Source organism: Mus musculus, chromosome 2 (assembly GCF_000001635.26).
Source record: "Mus musculus strain C57BL/6J chromosome 2, GRCm38.p6 C57BL/6J".
Classification (NCBI taxonomy): Eukaryota; Metazoa; Chordata; class Mammalia; order Rodentia; family Muridae; genus Mus; species Mus musculus.
Genome location: NC_000068.7, coordinates 151,540,004 through 151,561,691, shown reverse-complemented (window position 1 = coordinate 151,561,691; position 21,688 = coordinate 151,540,004). Strand labels below are relative to the sequence as shown.

The following is a 21,688-nucleotide window of genomic DNA, read 5'->3' as shown; positions in this document are numbered from 1 at the left end:
TGAGAAAAGCCAGCATAAAGCACTTTTATTGCAATAATAAAACTTGAACCGCATATGTAGTGCAGAGGGCAGGGGACAAAAGCTTTCTCTCACCAAATCACTACACAAGGACAGCAGAGGGTGAGAAGGAACTGAAGGAGGAAAAGCCAGGAAGCCAAGATCAGCAAAGAGCCAAGCATCAAAACCCAGGAGATGCTGAAGCTGTGATGACCAGCATCGTATTCTTAGAGAACACTCAAGGATTTGCCGTGGTGGCTGGGCGTCCGTTGGGTGGTGAGTCTACAAACAGCACCTTCAATTTAAACTTTCCACTGAAGTTCTTAAAATTTAGAAAGTGGAGCTTGAATAGTTACAAGATTACAAAAGTCCAGAAAATCCATTAGAAAAACCATAGGATGAAAAACAAATTAAGCCAGGTCACAAAGGCTTTCAAGTCTCTGCCAACCCAGGGACAGATACTGTAGTGTCCAACATAGCAGTGAAGGGATCTGCTTTAAAAGGCAGCTAGTTTCAGAAGGTGGAAGGACTGTCAGAAGCCAAGGCTCTCTCCCCCGCTTCCTTCCCACCTCAGTTTGGGTAGGGCTTTCAGTTTAACAGGACCTCCCTCACTAGAGAAAAATCCAGCCCTCAACAGCATCTCGAATCTGCTATGGCTTTGCAGCACAGCAGCAGAATGTCTTAATATATAATAGATAAAATTTTCATCCAAAAAATTAAAATAAAATAAAATAAAAATTCTTGCAAATCCCCCCCCAACACCAATTTCTATTCTAAGTTAACCCATCGCTTGTGCTGTTAACACTTGACAATATACTTCATTGGAAACTTAGATCTGAAACAGAAACTGAGTCTTCACCCCAAAATAAAGTAACTTGAGGTTTATGGCATATAGTTTAGGTCAACACACATACAGAGGGGGGAAGAGGACATGGAGGTGTCCGAAGCAAAGCTGAGTGACGGAACACATTCAGTCGGGTAGGTGTCTATACAAAGGGTGGTGGGACGTCAGGAAGAGCTCCCCATGGATTCATGTGCACCCATCTGGAGGTACCAGATTCCTCCATGGCAGATCTGTTGGGAACAGAAAATATGTAAGTTCCAGCAACTCTGTTCTCTCTGTGTGGACAGTCACAATATCATCTGTCATGCCAAGCCCTGTCCTGAGCAGCTGAGAGAGGTCTTTTGGGACCAGGCCAATTCTGATAGCTGGAAAAAGCAGATGGATTGTCTGGGTTTCCGGGCAAGCAACTTTCTTATGCTCAACTTGCCACGTGAGGTTCATGTGGCTTTTCTCTTGTTAACCTAACATTAAGTTTAACATGCTAAGGACAGGAGGAGGCGGCTCCTCCCACCCCCATGCTACTGATAACACAGTGATCACCAGGATCCAAACTGGCTTCAGGTTTCTAACAAAAGCGTCCTGGTTGTGGCCTCTGGTCTGGGTCAGTTGTAAGGGTGACATTCATGTGTGAAGAGATTCTAATAGCCACAAGAATAAGGCCATACCACTAGGGTGCTGCGCTTAACATTCTAAGAATGAAATAAGAGGAAACAGGCTTCAGTTCTACTTTGCCACCACATGGATGTGACCAGGCCTGGTTTCCTTCACTAGAAAGAGCAACTCAGGCTCCTACAGTTTCTTCCTAGAACTGTCTGATCTTAAGGCTTCCTCCTAAGGCAGCTGCTCAAGCTGACAGGCTGCTCTTATAAAGGTGCTTTTCTTACTAGTTTTTAGAAGCACAGGGCAGAATAAATCCAGAAAGAGTTGTTATTTCTGAAAGTCTAAAATGTTAGCACTATGAACCTGGCCTGTGACTCTAGAGACTTCAACTCAAACTCAATAAGCTACATGTAAAAAGTTTTAACATCTGCCATTCCCACAAGCTCCTTCAATACACATGCCATCCTGTTCTTGGAATGATCAACTCTTACACTGACATTAACACCAAGGGGAGGGGGAGGGGGGAAGTGGCCACATGTAGTATCTTCTTGCCCTTGTCTTTACCAAACCCTGGACCTAACAAGGGAGCAACAAAGGGAGTTAGAGCCTTTCACCATTAAGTACTCTTACCCACGTGCAGAGCTAAGGGAGGAGGCCACTTCTGTCATTCCAGTTTTAGAAGCTCCACATCAAAAACAAGAGTGGCATGTGGTGGGATGATGCCTGGGTGCCCGGTGGCTCCATAGGCATAGTCTGAGGAGATTATCAGTTTGGCTCTCTGACCCACACTCATCTGTGAAAAAACAAACAAACAAACAAACAAACAAACCCAAGGATTAAAATCATCTGAACACACTTCCAATCTCTGTACAAGCTGAGCTAGTTACTAGGTATCTCTGACCAGGACAGGGTTGACCAAGAGACTCTAGTGGCTGCAGCTGCCCACCCAGTAGGCAGCACCCACACTGTGAAAACACTCAGGAGTGGGGCAGTCACTTTTGATGGGACCCAATGGCAATTAAAAACCCTCCTTGACGTTTTGAAGGGTCAGTGCTTACTGATGTCACACAAACAGTTCTCATACTGTATTATCTGCACAATTAGGACAAGGGGGAAAGGCAGTGTCTATCGGATGCAACCTTTTCAGCTGTGGTTAGTGTAATCCACTCATGTGGCAACTCTCAACACAGAGGGCTGACAGCACTTTAATAAAAAGCATAAATAAAAACCAAAACTATAGATTACATCTGAGGACAGTCCATGGTTCTGTGCTTTGTATATTTAGATTTAGGGGAGGGGCAGGCTCTCACTCTATAGCTTAGTGTAGCATAGGCTGGCCTCAAACTCTTAATAATATTCTTGCTTCAAGTTAGGTTAGGATTACAGGTGTTAAAAAGCACCACACCCAGCTTATACTTACAATCTTATGGTGAGGCACTTAAAAAAAAAAAAAAAAAAACACACTGTTGCTTTCAGAGACATAACAGACTAATGCAATGTGAACACCCAAGGCCTGAGTGTGGTGATCCAGGGCATGTCCTTCTCACTGGGAACTAAAGGATTACATGAACCAATAAATGTATTTCAAGCCAAACAAACAAACAAAAATAAAAACAACAACAAAAAACCCACTGATTTTTCTGGGGAACAGGATACTATACATTTCATATATAGATTCTACATTTATACTAACTAATGGAAAATATCTTTACAAGGATAGCAGTGCAGCGCTCATTAACATAAAATTTACTGTACAGCCCAAAACAGACCTCAACTATGGGAGATACCCCTGCTTCAGCCTCCAGTACTGAGATTATAAACACCAACTACCACAGCTGTGACAGGAAACACAGAGCCAAATCAGCATCAAGAAATGGAGGAGGAGGTGGCGCACGCCTTTAATTCCAGCATGCGGGAGGCCAGCCTGGTATATAGAGTTTGTTCTTTTCTAGAACAACCAGCGATGCAGAAAAACCCTGTCTTGAAAAACCAAAACCAAAACCAAAACAAACAAACAAAAAACCAAAAGGAAAAGGGTTATGTGCCTCACTTAACCCATCTGTCTTTCGGCTCAGTTCGCCCCCCCTCCCCCTTGCTCCCTCTGCCATACATAAATAACCTAAAGATTGATGGCACCTTCACAGCCTGATGACACTTCAGAGTATAACCCTATGGAGGCTGTAACTGAGCCTACTTTCTAGAACTTGCCCTTCAGTATTACTTGCACACATGTAAAATGAAGACTGCAAGATGTACCTAGTACGTAGTATTTTTTATGGTACCAGAATACTGGGAAAGACTCAAGTGGCATTCATTAGGGTTCTGGTTAACTGAATTACAGCATCCATACCCTTCGGAGAGCATTCAGCTATATAAATCTTGCCATGTTCAGCCATGGAATGTCAGTGATGAGGAAACAAGAAAGTAAACTCTAGGCAGGTTTGTGGAGGAAAAGGCAAGGAAAGTAGATTTGTGCGCTAAATAAGAAATCCCATGAGGGTGGAGAGGTGGCTCTCCCTCCACTGGCCGCTCTTGTCTAGTCCTAAGATCAGTTCCCATCACCCATCTCTAATTCTAGTTCCAGGGAATCCAGAGTCTTCTTCTGACCTCTGAGGGCACGAGACACTCACCCAGTCTAGGCAGGTGAACATACAGATAAAAGTAGTACATCTTTTAAAATAAAGAACGAGCCCTCACAGCGTGGTACTTGTGGGGTGTTAGGCAGATATTAAGAAACAAAAGGAGAACATACCTGGGCTACCCCTTCCTCCCAGCCTCGGATCACCTCCTGCTTGCCTAGTGTAAACTTAAAAGGCTTGTTTCTGTCCCGAGAGGAATCAAATTTCTTTCCATCTTCAAGCATCCCTGTAAGAAAGTGCAGTTGTAACATGAGCAACCAAGAGAAATGGTGTGAAGTAGTTCAGAAAATAGTGGTACAGGCCTCATCACCACAGCAGCGTCAGTATGCCTGGTCAGGCATCTCATCTTGGGAATTGAGCCATCTTGGGAGGATCTCCTATGGCCTTCTATGGCATGTGGGCAGCTATGCAGATGACCTGATGTCATGAAGTCTGTTATCTCACTCTGAGGTACAGCTACTACCTTGCTCTGGAGAGTGTAAGCTCCCTGCTGTGACCTTTCCAGCACCATGGACTTCTCAATTAGTAATGTGGTTTCCTTGTATAAGGTCTTCCCGTGCAAGAGGCAGTAACCCCCAATTCTGCCACTGTACATATGTAACAAGCACACAGCATGTTCTCCATCCTGCTCCGAGGCTGGCTGTGACTATATGTGACTACTATATGTGACTATATGTGACTATATACACTACTGCTCTCCATGGCAGTGACTGAGTCCTCAACTAGAGGGAAATCCTCTCAGCATCATGGGGAAAGAGACAACAGGAGAAAAGCTTTACCAAGCACTCTGGTACTGTCTTATTTTAAAAAACAGAAACCTGGGGCTGGAGAGATGGCTCAGAGGTTAAAAGCACTGACTACTCTTCCAGAGGTCCTGAGTTCAATTCCCAGCAACCACATGGCAGCTTACAACCATCTGTAATGGGATCTGATGCCCTCTTCTGGAGTGTCTGAAGACAGCGATAGTGTACTTACATACATAAAACAAATAAATCTTAAAAAACAAAAACAAACAAGCTAGCCTGAGCATGGGCTAGCTTTTGAGTTGCCAGTCTTCCTGAGAAAGTATCATATACCCTGGATGTCAGAGAAACTGGAACATGCTAGCATTTAACCCACTGCTGAAGCTCATGTTTTCACAGCACATCCCAGTTCACAGATGAACCTCTGACAACAAGTGAAGTAATTTGTTCAAGTGGCAAAATGAGGCAAAACGCCTCACACCATGTTCCTTTTACTGGACTGCTTTCCCAGGGGTCAAGCAAAGCACAATGGAAGGGGAACTCTAGCAATGGAGATCGCAAAGGGTGAGCACCGTGAGAAAAGAGGACTTAGATATCTGTGGCAGACATCTGTAGCTCCCTTTTCAAAAACATCCCTGCATGGATTTCTCCGGAAACCAGTGTCAGCCAACTGAGGTAACTGACCCTGAGCTCCTGAGAGCTCTCAAATGCAACCCCAGGCTGGAGGGGGCTAGTGGGGGGGCTCAGAACTGGTATGCAACACAATAAGGTTTAAAGAGACATTAAAAAAAGAATTCTCCTGTGCATGTGCATGTGTTTATAAAAGTGGAAAACCCTGGAAAAAAAATCCTAACCCAAAAAACAATGTCAACCCTGGCCAGTAGACTATGGGAACAGATGAACTGAGAGTCTCATCACAGTCGCTAGACTTCTAGAGGCTGCTGTCCTGAGCAAGAGTCAAGACCAATACCCTGGGCAAAATGCACCTAAAACAGCCTGAAGACTGGAGGTAAAAGACAAGAGGAAAACAGGAGCTATTCTGTTCCAAATTTGTGAAGAAACAGGGTGTGGAAGCCTAGAAGCGCTGAGCTCTGCTGAGCTGGATGGATGGAGTGTACATTTAACTTGCTTTTATTAGAACACAATTCACTTCCTGATAAAAGAATTGACAAGCAACAGACATGAATAGTCTATCGGTAACCAGTCTCTAGGCCACAATACCTACTATACACATGCCCACTGCCAGCACAACTCCAGCCACAGGAGCCACATAACTGATCCAAGTTAGGGAAAAAAGACACCAAGATTCTCAGAATTCTTTCCCTGGACATGTGCAAGCTTTTCCATTCTGCTTATGGCTCTGCTTTAACAGAAATAAGGAAACCTACTGTAAGGCTTTGCAGCTCACCTAAGGTCAGAACCAATGAACGGGTTCTTCATGCTGTGAACCATGAAGGATAACTGATAACTAGAAATACTCTTCCTGGTCTGAGTTCTTCTGAGCAGACCCTGAGTTAGGACCCAGGACAAAACAGCAGTCCCTGGCCTTTAAGCTTAACTGTCTGTAAGAACCTGCTAGGAGAAAAAAATCCAGATAAAAGAAGCTGGAGTGATGGTTCAGTGACTGGCTGTTCTCCCAGAGGACCTGATTTCTGTTCCCAGCCCCACATAGCGGCTTACAATGGGTTGTAACTCCATTTCTAGAGATCTGAAACTCTCTTCTGGTCTCCATGGGTACCCAGACATACACATAGTGCAAACACATATATTCAAAACACTCAGACACATAATTTCTTTTAAACACTCCTGAGCCAGGTGTGGTGGCACAGAGACAGACCAACCCTAGTCTACAGAGAGCTCAAGGACAACAGGCTCCATAGAGACCCTGTCTCCAAAATCAATGATGAATGAAATTAAATAAAATACTCTGAGAAAAGCATGAAGAGAGGGACATGTGAACCAAGGCTATGAAATAATTCAGACCCAGAGCCCCAGTTCCACTCCCAATGCAGTGTCAGCTTTCTAGGAGTGCTACAGCTCAGCCCAAGAGACAGACTACTCAATCTAAGCCTTTCTCTATGCCGGTTATAGATGGTTTAGACCAAACACACAGGCCAGTGTAACTTTAATTTTTCTTAATGTCTTTTTTTGTTTGTTTGTTTGTTTTGTTTTTCGAAACAGGGTTTCTCTGTGTAGCCCTGGCTGTCCTGGAACTCAATCTATAGACCAGGCTGGCCTCGAACTCAGAAATCCACCTGCTTCTGCCTCCCAAGTGCTGGGATTAAAGGCGTGCGCCACCACTGCCAAGCTTAATGTCTATTTTTAATAATGGTTCTTAAATGTTTTAACATTCCTTTTAGTCCATTACCTAAGAGAGGTAGTGGGGAAAAAAATACAGGGGAAGTGGACCTGTTTAGAAATGATTCTTTGAAGTAACTGTGCTGTCTGGAAATCGACAGTTCAGTTCACAGTTCAATAAAGACAGCTCAATCTACTTGTAAATACTTTATGGATATTTCAGTAGTTTAGTTTGGTAGAGTTGGAATAGTGAATATGAATCAGTAGTGGTGGTACTATCAGGTAGAGACAGCCAGGCCTCAGCCTCAGCACAAGACAGTAGGAGGGATCAGGGTCAATAAGAAGGTCAGAAAAAGTCTCTGGCTATGTTTCTCTCAGAGAAGTGAAAATCAGAGAAGACGTGAGACCAACAAGTATTATACAGCTAGCTCTGTAAGTAAGCCAAGCTCAGGCTCTGTCACTGTCTGTAGAGTCCTTTTTATGCTCCCTCTAAACATCGTGTCCTCTGTGGGGTTTGACTCACTCTGCACGTCTCAGCTGACATCACTGTGCCAATCAGTCCCGGTCTGCGAAAGCAGCAAAAAGCCACAACACCCTACCAGAAGGTAGATAATATATGTGTGTCATTAGCAAAAAATCCTTCACCACACGTCCCTTAGCAGACTATCCTTTTACTTGTGTCTGCTTCAACAAAATAGTACTTCACAAATCTTTCTTAGCCTTTCAGCTGTATCCACGTCAGGAAAAACTCCAAAGGAGAGTAGGGAAGCATGCTTTGCCTTCTCAGTAGGGCTTGTGGCTACTTATGACCCAGTATAACCTGTGTGAGACAAAAGCTTTGGTTGATCTACTCAACCCCAGTGTAGTGCTTCTACAAAGAGTACGTGAATGGAACAAGGTGGCCAAAAGTGCTTCCCTGACACACACCTATACTTTACATGCACAAACAATCAAAACACATAGGAACACTCATGAGTAAATACTTCTCAGTTTTCAAAATAACTTAATTAGGATTGCACTAAATAAATTTCACAATACATTAATGGGTTGTTCCAAAAGAATTATATTATTTCTTGTCAAATCTGAACATGGCTTGACCTGAGCAGGACCACATTTTAAATTCAACGAAAATGTACAATATACTCTGTAGGTCTTCATTCCCAAAGGCAGGGGAAAGCTGCCTCCTGTATCTGACATGCACTGGTGCTGCTTTGCCTGAGTTGCCTCAACTGACTAAGAGCAGGCAGGAGGCTCAGAGGGAGCTTCTTTGTGCAGTTAGTTCTTCAGTATGGGATGTCTGACTTCCTTATCTTAAACTCATGTGGCTCTACTAGCTCAGGAAACAGGATTACTGCCTTATCCTTTTACACTACTTCACATGAGCTGTTGTCTAAAGAAAGAGGACTTGAGTCTTGCTCCAGAGCTTCAGACCATTGTCATTTCTTGTCAATCTATTTTATCTTCCCAGGAAAAAGTAAGAGTAGGAGGTATTCTTTAGGATTGAAGGATTTTATCCCCCATAATTGAATTCTTTTTTAAGTTGTATTTAATTTTTTTTATTATTTTAGTTTTTTGAGACAAGGTTTCTGTGTGTAGTCTTGGCTGTCCTGGAACTCACTCTGTAGACCAGGCTGGCCTCAAACTCAGAAATCCGCCTGCCTCTGCCTCCCAAGTGCTGGGATTAAAGGCATGCGCCACCACGCCCAGCTTAAGTTGTATTTAATTATGTACTTAATGTATAAGGGTGCTTTGACTACATGTACTACTTATGTATACCAAAAGAAAGCATCATTCCCATTACAGATGGTCTCGAGCTGCCATTTGGTTGCTGGGAATTAAACTCAGGACCTCTAGAAGAGCAGCCAGTGCTCTTCAATATCCCTAGAGGTAAGGGTAGTTGAGTGGGTGTCAAAATGGGCTAAAGGGTAAGGAGGGTCTAGAAGGAAGAGATGCAGAGGGAAACAAATGTTGGAAGGCAGGCGTGAGAGTGCATGCAGCTTTCTGAGAATTATGCTACTCAGCTCTGATGGCAGAACACAAGAAAAGAAGATGGAAAACAGCTAGATAGGATTTCTGTTATCCACCAAGATGGAGGGAAATGGTCAAAACTGTCTCTGTATAGCCAACCAACCAAACTAGCCATCTCTCCACAATAACTAAGAATCGACTCAATGAAACAATGGATTTATGACATTAGACACAGTAATCTCTGAAAGCTGGGAAATGAGTAAGGCCATCCTCCAATGACCCCAGCTAACATCATTGGGAGTTTCCTGGGTTGTGGACAGGGACAGTCCTTAAGGCAGCAAAAGTCGACTTAACGGACCAACTTACTCGCCGCTACATACATAGAAGTTAGAAAATTGGGATTCATATTTACACTATATCAAATATTACTTCAAGCTATATGTGTGTTCATGTGTGAGTGTGTAGGTGCTATTAATGGAGTTAAAGGGCAACCTTAGATATTAGTCCTCACCTCCCACCTTGTTTGAGACAGTCTCTTGTTCACAATTTCATACTCCATGCTAGCTGGCCAGCGAGTTTCCAAGGACTCTGTCTTGCCCTTCTATCTCACTGAGGGAGCACTGAGGTTACACGCTGTCATGCCCACCTTTTATGTGGGAAGTCTGCAAGTCCTGAGGCATCATCTCTCCAGCCCTCAAATGTTACTTCAAAATGGACAATGGACATGCCTAAATGTAAATGCTAAAGCTGCACAACTCTTTAGAACAATAAATGGGCAAAGAAATCCTTGCAATCTTAGACTAGGTAAAAATTTCTTAGGTGTAGGATCAAAAAACACAAGCCATCAAAAAGAAAAAAACTAGACACTGATATCCATTTAAAATTATTTTAGCCAGGCTATGGTGGCACATGTCTTTAATCTCAGCACCTGTGAGACAAAGATAGGTGGATCTCTGTGAGTTCCAGGTAAGCCTGATCTACACAGTAAGTTCCTGGACTCAAAAACTAAAAAAAACCAAGCCAAACCAAACCAAACCAAACAAAAAAACCAAAAACCAAAAATAAGAAACAAAGCCAGCAAACTGAGCTCTAAGAAAGCACAGTAGCAGTTAGCAGTCAGGGAAGGATATATAGCTGGGAGCTCCACAGGGATTTATTTAGCAGGGCTTAACTTGTACACTGTTGAGGTCTTTCAGACAGTGTTCCACTACTTAGTCCATACCCATAATCCTCATGCTTCTGACTCCAGGTTGCTAAGGACCTAAGTAGGAGCCATTACATAGAGCTGAAACTGAACACTGTAAACATGTGACATTTACTGTATGACAACTGAACCTTAACAAAACTGTAACAAGGAAACGATGCCTCATGGAGGTGCCTGTCTATACTGAAGGCTGGGAGAGATCATTCTGAGGTCAGCCAGATCAACAAAATAAGACCCTGCCTGTGAAGACAGAAGAAAAAAGTCAAAATAGGTAGTGATGTTCACTAACCCCCTGCTCAGTTCCTGCTCCACAAAGGGAATGAAAGTAGGACAAAGGAACAGGTCGAGTCTCATCCCTTTCAGCAACTAAGCACCTGGAGCTCTCCTGCCAAGTTACCCCAGAATATCCTAGAGGAGAGCCGGGAGAGGGCAACTGAGGCCGCTGTTGACACACAACAGGCTTTTGCTCTCAAGACCACACTTACATTGCTGCTGCAGTAGCCACTTTCATTTCTGATTAGACACAAACTCCACTTCATGACTGAGAGCTGTCTGAAGAGCTGTAGATTCTCAGTTTCCAGCCTTAAATCATGGTACTCAGGGCCGAATGAAACTCAAGATCACAGACATGGATTCTGTCCTATGTCCCAATGGCATCTGGCTCAACCCTTGGCTCTTCTTACTTGACTTAAGGACACTTAAGATAAGCAGGAGGCTTCCATATTTAGACCTTCTTCCCTATATGGCAAGCAGCAGCTGGGGGATGCTCCTAGAAGGGCTGGCTTTACTTTGCAGAACATGGCAAGAAATGGGCATGTCCAATGTAAAGCACAAGACAAGATGAGGCTCCCTATGTAAAGGCTCCCTCTGCACACAGCCCATGCCGCTTCTATCCCATACAGCTTCTCACTGGGGGCAATCAGGCTCAAATCCTTGCAGGGAAGGATTTTGGGAGTTTGGGGGGAGATTCCAATCTATCCCCACCATAGCATGCCAGGCAAGCGCTCCATCAGTCATACCCAGCTCTGGAGCGTGCTCTTATTCACAAGTAACTGGCAAAGGGAAAAGACACAGGCAACACCTGGTAAGCACAGCGCCACAGTGGCCTAGACTGCAATCCCAGTGCTTGGCTCAGGCCACAGAAAGAGTGAGGTTCAAGATCAAGACTCAAATCCATGAGGACCACCGAGCATCAGCAGATTATTTCTGGCACTCTGCTTTTCAGAAGGCAGAGTCCCAATGCCTTCTGCTTGAGTCAAGACTCGAGCTTCAGTAACTATAGTGAAAGCTCATTCTCAGTACTCACCAATTTCTACATGAGGTTTCCCAGGCAGCATTCTATGGACTACAATACAGGAAACCCCACTATTTAAATAAAATGAAATGATCAACTAACTAAACATGACAAAATCAAAGCTAAGTTCCTGTCACTTGCCAATGGGAGAGGGAGGAGTTGCTGAGGCCAAAATCCAGATTAGTTTCCTAAGTGCAACCAGTGCAGCTGTTGAATGAAAGGGGGAGCCACCCAAAGGCATGTCAGCCTGCAGCCTCGCAACTGAAACCACGCAGGACTTTCCCAGGTGAGAGCACTGTCAGAGGCCTCAGGACAGACCTGTTTCTCTTCCCTCTTTATTAGACACAGAAGCTTCCCAAACCCACTTCTGTGTAACTTCTGCGTTAGAAAGACAACATTCCCATGCTAAGTTTACCAAAGAGGACAGGGGAGCAGTCATCCATATGTTTCCATAGCTAGTCATGGTGGTTACACTGATGATTTAATTGAACAGCATGCAGATCAGTTAAGAATGGGTATGGCTAGAAAATCAGTTTAGCTGACGAGTCAGTACAGGAAAGACAGAAAGAACGCTGCTGCTAGTAATGAACTGGAAAGGCTTAGCATTTAGACTTCTCACAATAGACCTTACTTTATTATAAGAAAACAAAATTGGTACTTGGAAAATACCATACTCAAAGAAAAAGCAATGGCTCTTCAGCAAGTGTCTGAGCTGTTTTAGTCCACTTCTAGGCCCCCGTGACTGCACGACTGCACCCCAGTGTAACCTTCCTGCACTTATAAGGATACCCTTGGTGAATGGTATGGCCAGAGGTCAAGTGCCTATCCAAAGAAGGAACCAACTCCATCCCATCACTTGCCTGGTCCATTAAGTGCAAGCACATGCCCAACCATGAGCAAACACTTCTTATCTTTAGCCATATCCCTTAGATTCTAGACCAAAAGTTTTCAAAGTCAAGATCCACAATGGAAGGAGCTGTGCAACAATATGAAGAACACAGGTAGAGTAAATTCTTCCCTTGTGGGCGTGTCATTCAGTTCCCACATTAATCACAATATAAACAGTGGCTAGCCAGATACATGCAATGCTCTAGGACGTACTCCTCCCAAATGGTTCATCCCCTTCCCTGGCTTTTCTGCTTCTGTTCCTGCTCTTCCTCCAGCATAAATCTGACAAGAGCCTAACACAGGGCCTTTGAAACAACACAAACAGGCCCTTGCTTTTTAAAGCCCTCGCCTGGCTCACCATCTCTTTCAGAAGACTCTAACCTCCTTAAAAGTGGCTCCCAAGAGCTGTCACCTCTCTGATCTTGCTGCCCCCTGCCTCCACTTCTCTGCTCCAGGCACTGTAGTCTGCATTCACATCAAGTACACTCCTATTTGCAGCCTTGCTGCTGTGCTGCCCACTCTTGCTCAAACCGCCCTATGCACTAATCCCCTGACTCCTTCAACTATATTATTCTCACTTTCTCAATAAGGCCTTTGCCATTTAAAATCTTGACCTATTCTTATCTCTCCTTAGCACTATTGAACAATACATTTTTGCATAATCACATTAATTATGCCTTTTCCACAACAACTAAAAATCTACAAGGGTAGGAATTGTGTTCTACTTCATTCTTAAATTCTTGGTGCTCAGTACAGTACCTCACACACAGACATGAGTTCATATAAAGAAATCAAAGATCCCTTCTAACTCCAGGCATATGTACACTTGGATAACTCTTTCCTCTTGCCTGGCTGAGGCACTGACACTCAAAGTGCCACTGCTTCTAGGCACTTCTCGCTTACAGGTGCCAGTTGCCATGAAGATTTCAATGAATGGCTCTCTCCCACCTCCTGATGATATCATTGAATAATAGAGGGAAGGGTGAACCATGGGAGTAATGGATACAAGGAGAAAGGAACAAAGTCCAAAAAGAGACTTAAGTACTTTCTCTTTCTAGACTGAAGAAAACAGAAACCCCTGACACAGTATCAGGAAGGTCGGAGTGCAGGTAGTGTATTAGTACTTACTAAAGGGGGCAGACACACTCCCTACCCCTCCTGCTCCCCTAGTGGTTAGAGCTCTTGGGAGAGAAAGTCCACATTTAGAGGCACACAGAGCATCCCACTACAGTGAGTGAACCTCAAAAGAAGCAAGGCTGTAAAACCAGCTTTGGAAACAACTGTGATGATTTCATTGAGTTTGGTTTGGGATAGGACCAGATCACTTTACATTGTCTTGGATGTAACAAGCAAGAAAATAATACTCTCATGGCAGGTAAGACACCAGGATATTTCAAGTTAATATGGCCCAGCTAAGCTGGGCTTAGAGGCATGCTGCCTCCCAGTTCTTGGGAGGCAGAGGCAGGCAGACCTTCGTGAGTTCAAGGCCAGCCTGGTCTACACGGTAAGTCCCAGGACAGCCAGGGCTACACAGTGAGACTGTCTTGAGAAACAAAACAATGGCCCTATGGTTATAGGTTACTAAACTTCAGAGTGGATAGTAACAGTGCATGTAACAAAATGTCAACCTGTGCCAAGGCAGTAGCACTCAGGCACACACTTCTGTTTTCACTTTTCTTTCTTTAAAAAGGTCTCCAAGAATAGTGGCACCACATATTCTTTGGGGGTACAACAAAAGAGTTTCTTCTGCCCTTACCTGTGGAAGACAACAGACTTTGTGTAATTAATTTGAGAACTCACAATGCCATAGGAAGGCAACCCTTCCACAGCAGGATCCACTTCATGGTGCCAACATCTTACCAAGCTAAGGAAATCTGGCAACAGAAATCAACCCCTAATGTGTTCACACAGCCAAGGTAGCACAGTGCAGCTGGACTACTCTCACCCAGGGGAGCTTCGTTGTGCACATACCGGGGTATGGCTGTAGATGGGCACTTGTTCCACTCCACCTCTTTTGCATACCAATTTCTCCAACAGGAGCTTGGGGCAACCACTTCAATCTTTTGTGTCTAAAAAAGGGTTTCACCATGTGAAACCTGGAACTTGTTAGGTAGCCCAGGGTGCCCTCAAGTTCATCATGATCGAGCTGCTGCTATGAGTGCTGGGATTAAAGGGCACGGGGTACCACACCTAGCTTCCAAATGCTTCAATCTTAAGCATCCAAGTCTGACGACCACTCTCAACAGTTTTGGTGCCAAGATCACAGTTCAACCTTGTTTCTAACTCTAGACCCCACAATGGACACGAGCTCCATTGCCTGGTATGTGGAGCATAAGATTTAAGCACAGCTGGAGCAGTGCCATAGCTGCCCGTGCCTCTACTCACAAGGTGCTACTTCTCCCAAACGCCCACCCTTTGAGGAGCACGCCTGGCATCATTTATTTCTTGCTGATGTCCTAGGTTGGAACACCCTCACACTGGGGATACAGCTAGGTACTATGTATCTATCCCCCAGAGGGAGAAGGTTAAAATTCAAGTCAGCTCAAGACATGTTCCTCAGACTCAGAGGAAGGCAGCATACCAAGTTCCCTTAGCCCCACTGCCCAAAACCACTCTTTCACACAATCCACTCCAGCTCCTGGGCCTTGCATAAGAACTTTCCCTCGAGATGGCCTTGAAGCCCACTACCAAACTTGCTGTGCATGCTGCTGGAGGTGGGTGACACTTATCAGGACTTTTCCAACGGTCTCCATTAAAAGTAAACTCCTCCTTCCCCATCCCTCTCTGCTTTACTCTCTCTATTGTGCCTCTCACTATCTGACATGTCGCACTGTCAAGCTGGTCCCCCTCTTGAGCTAAACCCTACTAGATCAGGTCTTCCTCTAGTCAGTTTACTAGCCACTTGTGCCTGGTTTGTTGCTGTACAAAGGAGAAAACAAACAAAAACCCCAAACAACAACAACAACAACAACAACAACAAAACATTGTCACAACTACCCATACAGCTCAGCCTATTTTGTGACAGACACTACACACTAGAAAAAATACCACCTGAGGCATTTCTTAAATATGAGCTTCCCTCCAGACATCAGGTCACCAACTAAGGAACAGCAGAGAAGAGGGACGAAAACTAAAGAAAAATTCAAAGTCATGGGCCAGCCCTGGCCTGGGAGCTTTGACTGCCCTAGGCAGACTGGAGATGATGCCAAGGGACTCTTAGCTTCTCCATCAGACACCAAGAGGCTATGTAAGACTTAAGCACAATCCCAAGGACAAGATGTCTAGCTATATTTTAAGAGGAAAAAAAAAAAAAAAAAGAATTCCTTCAGTCCACTTGAGACTGCTCTGACAGTGGCAAGCATGTGGCCTGCTGTGGCCTTGTGAAAAGGGATATGCACTAGGATAAGCGGCACAGCAACCAGGAGGCAGCCTTTGAGGATTTATTGTATGGTTTACTGACCTATCTCCTCCCTCAGGCCTCAGGCAAGGCTTGTCACACCCCTCAGAAAATCACTAGATATTCTCAGTGGCACTCAGAGGTCTTCTTCAAGCCTGCACTTACGCTGGGTTCTGGCAGAGGTCACAGAAAACTCCAGAGAAAGGCTTAGCAGTGGCACAAAGTCAGTCATTATTGGCATCTAAAACACCCTTGAAGTTGAGGCTTGGAGATGGAGCTCAGAGTTGAAACGTTTGGCTAGTACCTGTAAGGTCCTGGGGTTCATCCCTGGCATGCAGGGTGCGGGGCTGAGGGGCTGGTCACCTTACTTCCTTTGCTGTTTCTCTGGACCCAGTCTAAATAGCAGAAATGGACACTTGGCTAAAACTCACATGACCAAGAATTATTAACCCAACTCAAGCCTCAGTCATTCATATCCTTCCTCTGTCACTCAGGCAAACAACCTGAGCCAGACATTCAAAGGGAACAGAAACACTGAGCACGGACATGAAGCCTTCCCCCACCCACCAGCCAGAAGCATAGATCTCAGCATAGAAAAATGAGGCAAGCAGAGAGAAAGCCAGAGATAAGAGATAGGAGCTCTCTCCTCCCTTCCTGGGACTCCACTGGCTCCCCATCTTTGAAGACCCTCTTCCTCTAGTCTCTGGCACAATGTTCTCCTCTCATCACAATCGCTCTGAGATAAGTCTATTCCCAGCAACTCAAAAGCCTTAATGCTGCGGACATGATCTCATAGCTAATCTACCCCCTTCTCTCACGCCCCCACAGGTCTCAAACAGGTTCTTCCTGGGAGGCTGGTGGCAAAGACTGGGGAACAAAGCCACCCGCCCTCACAACAGCCTATTCTGTGATCGTGAGGCACAGCTGGCTTCTCACTAAGGCGTCTTTGTGGAGTTTATCAAAATGAAATAAAAAAGAAAGCTTTTGTTCTACTGTGTGCCAGGGTCCTGCTGTCATTCTGGGAACGTGTGGGTGGGCACTGCCTGCATGGAGAACAGACTTGAAGAGGCATTAGGAGTTCTGGGTCCCATAGTCATCTGGTTTGGGAGGGGGGGTGATTTTTTTATTTTTTATTTTTTTAAGGAAAAGGCTCCAGACACTTTATAGGAACAGTTCACCACGAAGCATAGTAAACTGTTTCTGCCTACACGCCGGTACCTGGCTTTCAGCAGCAGTGAAGCATAGGCAGGCAAGGATGATGGGCAGCCTGGGACGTACACAGATATAACCAGGCACTGTGGTAGGGCTGCCACAAACCAAGCTAAAGAGGGCTGTAGGAAGGCAGGGAACTGCCCACGTGCCCACATTCTCAACCTGTGGGTTGCAACTCCATCGGGGGTCCAAAGACCCTTTCACAAGGGTTGCCTAAGACCACTGAAAACAGATATTTACACTATGATCCATAACAATAGCAAAATTAGTTAGTTATGAACCAGCAACGAAAATAATCTCACAGTGGGGGGGGGGTCACAAATGAGGAACTCTATTAAAACTGCCTTAAACACATGTTTGTTTTTTAAAAAGCAACAGCATCCTTTTTCAACTTGCTTTCAGAGGTGACTAAACGGATGACTGTTCCTCTATTAGCCCTCCCAAACTAAGGTGCTGATTGGTCTTACCACAACAGCTACTGCGATTTGGTCCATGAGAAGAGTCTGTTCTTGCCAAGATGTATTTCAATATTCCTTCCATTGGCAGCTTTTTAAAGGTCCTAGTCCTTAACTTCTGCCATCTCCTGCCCGCTTCTCTACTCAAGAAGTCATAGAAGTAAGGGGGCACAGAGAGGAGGATGTGAGCGGGCTGTCTTGTCTTCCCTTCCCTGTAAGTCATTTCCCTCAAGATCGGGATCCTCCCCTGATTAGGGAGAGAAAGGCAACTTGAGCCAGAACAGCTTGGCCAGATCAGGCAGGAAAAAAAAAAAAAGGTGGGGGTGGTGACAGTGGAGGGGAGCAGGGAGAAGCAGACGAAACAGAGGAAGGATGGGGAGGGGGACAAAGGAAAGGGTGGGAAAGGGAAGGAGGGGGAGGGAAGCCGATTCATATCAGCTGTGGCTACACCACTCTGCCTAGCTATGAAGGCACAGTCAGCTCCCCCTCCCCCTCCCCAACCCAGGAAGACCTTGTAAGGGCATGGAGTAAAAAATGGTCCCAGGGCCAGCAGTCTTGATGCTTCAATTCTGGCTGAGTATGCGCGTCTTTAAAATCTCCTTTGACTTAGTTACTGTGCACTGCATTCACGACCCCCCAGTTTCCTTTATCTTTAAAAATGGGGGTGAGAAAGTCTCTACTCCCAGAAAGGGGAAAGGAAAATGTTATGGTATACATCCTTTGGTCTGGAAATCACTGCCATGGAGGCTGAGATTTGCAAGTGGGTCAAAGAGAAATAGACATTGCATTATCTATTTCTGAGAGGGCACGTGAAGCCACAATAATGACTTCGCAAGTGGGTCGTTTCCCACCCGCCCCAGAAAGGTGAATTCAAGGGTTTCCCTGGGAAAGGGTGGCTGGGCAGACTAGGAATTTTCTCCCCTTCTATCTACTGAAGGAAGAATCCCGACGCACGAAGAAGGCATCAAGCCATCGGGGTTCAGAAACGGTTCAAATCTTCCCGAAGGGTCCCTGGCCGGGAGCGTGTGACCTCCGCCAGGCGATGAGTTCGCCCCAGCCTCAGTTTCTACGGTTGGACAGTAGGCTCCCTGCGGCATCCGGGGCCGCACACCGTTCAGGGCGGACGAGACTGCGCCAACCCCATGTCCCGTTCGGCGCGGCGGGCCCAGCCTGTCCCTCGGGGCATGGCCACCGCCCAGGCCTCGGCCGCCGGCCACGCGGCCACCACGCCCCGACTCCCCAGCCGCCGCCCCTCCCGCCCGGCCCCACCCGGCCGGTCCGACTCACCCGTGTAGTGCACCACGCAGGTCTGGCCGCGCTTTGGGAAGGTGCGCCCTGAGGAGAGACAAGACTGCAGGTGAGTGGCTGCGAGCGGCGGCCGGGAAACGGGCGGCGGGTGTCTACTCACCGTCTCCAGGAGAGATGGTCTCCACCTGCACTCCCATGGCGGCGGCGGCGGCGGCGGCGTTGGCGGAGGAGGAGGAAAAGGACGCGGGTGGCGGCGCGACGGGCGGCGTGGAGCCGGAGCGGACCTGGCGGCGGTTCAGAGGTTCGGCTTCGTCCCTCTCGTGGCTCCTGCGCACGCGCACCGCACCGCACGGCACGCCCCGCCCTATTTGCGCGAGGCGCTCACATCCCTGAAGCGGGGCAGCTAGGCGGAGGGACCGGAAGTCCGGAGGCCACAGACCCCCGGATGCAGCTGCGGCGGAAGGCGCGTCCTGTTGGCTACTCCCGGTTTTCCTCTGCGTTTCTCCGCCTCGGAGACGCCGCAGTAATAACGGGCCCACCAGCTACTGACGAGCTCACTCAGAGATGCTTTACTTGCGCACACCTAACTAATTGCCCTGTAAGGACGATAGCTGTGAGTAGGCCTTGTACCTGTGGAACCAAGGAAACGTCTGTAAGTGGCCCTAGGTTCCGAGCTCCTTCTTGGAAGAGTCAGTATTAACACTAGCCTGCGTGAAAGCCCACTCTTCCACGAATACGTATATATTAAATATATGGAAATAGAGAGGGGAGTGGTGGCGCACGACTTTAATCCCAGCCCTGGTGTAGTCTACAGAGCGAGTTCCAGAGCAGCAAGGGAAGATAACCCCTGTCTCAAACAAACAAAAAGAAAAAAGTCATATATGTATGTATGGGGCTCTTGTGAGTTTTGCTTGAATACCTTCAGTACTTTAAAGAATAAAAACTTAATGGGCTGGAAAGATGGCTCGGGTGTTAAAAGCACTGGCTGCTCTTCCTGAGTTCAATTCCCACACCCACACGGCAGTTCACAACTATCTGTTACCTCCAGTTCCAGGGAATCATATACTCGGTGTACAGATGGATACATAGACAGAACACTCATTCACATAAAATAAAACTGCCAGGGTTGCTGGTGCAGACCTGTAACCCCAGTGCTGAGGATAGGAACACAGTCAGTCTAGCCTATTCAGTGAGCTCCAGGCCAGTGAGAAACCTTGTATTAAAAGAGGTAGACAGAGACCATAGAGACCACGTTCCCAAAGACCACGTGTCCAGCTGAACCAATCTGCCTCCATCTTAGGCTGAATTCAGAAATTCAGAAGCTGGATCCTGCCCTCTGGCCCTCTGGGACTGAGGAATTGTACCTTAGGGGTGCACACCTTGGAGAAAGCACACACCTCCAGTTTGTTGGACAGCAGGATCAAAAACCAACCCACCAACACCTTAAAAACATATGTATTTATTTTATGGAGGCATCCTCTGGTAAGTCATAGAAACTTTTAATGTTTTTTTTTTTGGTGACATCTGGTTTCTGGTTCTGTCAGATCCCAATCTAGGGACTATAAACTGCTCCAGAGGCGATCTACACCACAACAGCTCCACAAACAAAACCAAAAAGTCCTGGACTTGCTGAAAGTTGATATAAATCAGTCTAGTCGATGTGATACTTCCTGTCTCTTCATCTGGGTCAGCAAACCAGCTTCGGATGAATACCTCACTACCCTAGCCCACCCTGGCCTTTGGGTAATACCCCAGCCTTACTGGGCTCTAACAGTGGCATCCTAATTTTTGCAGGAAGTAGGTTTAGAGGAGAATACATCTCTTGTTCTCAACAAAGGGTCGGAATATTAGGTCTAATGGAACTAACTCCCTGGCAAAGGAGACAAAATAAGTACTTAAAGAACTTATTGGCATACCAAGATTATGTGGCCTTAAAATATTGGTTTTATCTATGCTAACCAAACAGGTATAATTTATGATTTCATCATTTGATATGCTCCAAATTTTGTTTTCACCCAGATAAAGAATGCTAAGACCTTACCAAAGATTTCACAGGGACACAGAAGACAAGCAGGGAATGAAGATCCAGCCTGCAACCATCTTAGGCTTAAAAGCCATCTTATCATAAAGACAAAGGAGGTCCATTCCTATTTATGATTAAACTTCTGTTTTTCAAGGATTGGGCTATGACTCACCTGTAATCTTAACTACAAATAGTTCAGTACTGCCTGTTCCAGGAATGGCAGTCATGTCTTTGTTTCAAAGAATTGTTTATAACCATCTTGTTTCAAAAGATTATATGACCACCTTGTTATGACTATGACTACCTTGTTACTCCCATCTTGCAACCATGTCTTTGTTTCAAGAGATCATGAGGGCTGACTTGTTTGCTCTGGTCCTATAACTCCACATATTTTGCCCATCAAATCCCCCATCTGGAAATTCCCTACCCCTGAGCTATGAAAGCCTTATTTTTCCTCACATCCAATCTCAAACTCTGCCTTGGGGAGAGGCAGCCTTTATAAACAAACAAAAAAGCCTGCTTTAATTCTCCTCCCATCTTTTGGATTAACACAACCTCCACACATAGGCATACACACAAATTTGCACGTACATATGTACTCACACAATAAATATAAAAGAGTTTCAACTATATTTCACAGTATCTAAATCTAGATGATCCTTCATTTCATTCTGAGAAAGCTCTCCTTTTGCTAGTTTGAATTGGACTTTCTGCTACTTACAGCTAATAGATTCTTGGCTTATATAATATCCCAACTCATAGATCTTGACCTTGAAGGCCACCCTTGCTGGTCTTTCAGCTGCTTGAAGGTATAGGTAATGACTACAGGGAACTGCTGTAACATGCCCCAGAATCATCTGTTAGAACCCCCAGAATCC

At 45.6% G+C, this 21,688-nt stretch overlaps 1 protein-coding gene and 1 long non-coding RNA gene across 11 annotated transcripts; one reads left to right on the top strand and one right to left on the bottom strand.

Moving 5' to 3' along the window:
* Fkbp1a (FK506 binding protein 1a) lies at positions 1–19,209 on the bottom strand. 10 transcript variants are annotated; one of them, NM_001302078.1, is made up of 6 exons: positions 18,948–19,209; positions 18,827–18,874; positions 17,552–17,786; positions 4,194–4,306; positions 2,072–2,234; positions 1–1,071 (listed from the first exon to the last, which is right to left on the bottom strand). In NM_001302078.1, the coding sequence occupies exons 3-5, from the start codon at positions 17,760–17,762 to the stop codon at positions 2,106–2,108; spliced, it is 453 nt and encodes a 150-aa protein (NP_001289007.1). In that variant the 5' UTR covers positions 17,763–17,786; positions 18,827–18,874; positions 18,948–19,209; the 3' UTR covers positions 1–1,071; positions 2,072–2,105. The 10 variants fall into 10 exon arrangements, 9 of the variants coding, with proteins under 9 accessions (NP_001289007.1, NP_001342006.1, NP_001289008.1 ...); NM_001355077.1 differs by having other exon boundaries at positions 2,076–2,234; NM_001302079.1 differs by having other exon boundaries at positions 17,552–17,679.
* Positions 19,210–19,220: 11 nt separating this feature from the next.
* Gm14167 (predicted gene 14167) lies at positions 19,221–20,966 on the top strand. Its single transcript, NR_166213.1, has 3 exons — positions 19,221–19,439; positions 20,088–20,269; positions 20,807–20,966. It is a non-coding gene; the product is annotated as a predicted gene 14167 (long non-coding RNA).
* Positions 20,967–21,688: the final 722 nt, after the last annotated feature.

Excerpts from the sequence above, each read along its gene's own strand:
- Fkbp1a (XM_011239292.3), bottom strand. The coding sequence starts at position 17,972 with ATGAATCGGCTTCCCTCCCCCTCCTTCCCTTTCCCACCCTTTCCTTTG. Across the intron at positions 4,307-17,551 it reads AAATCGCAGTAGCTGTTGTG|GGATGCTTGAAGATGGAAAG; the intron begins GTAAGACCAATC and ends ACTTTCTTACAG. Across the intron at positions 2,235-4,193 it reads GGGAGGAAGGGGTAGCCCAG|ATGAGTGTGGGTCAGAGAGC; the intron begins GTATGTTCTCCT and ends GTTTTTTCACAG.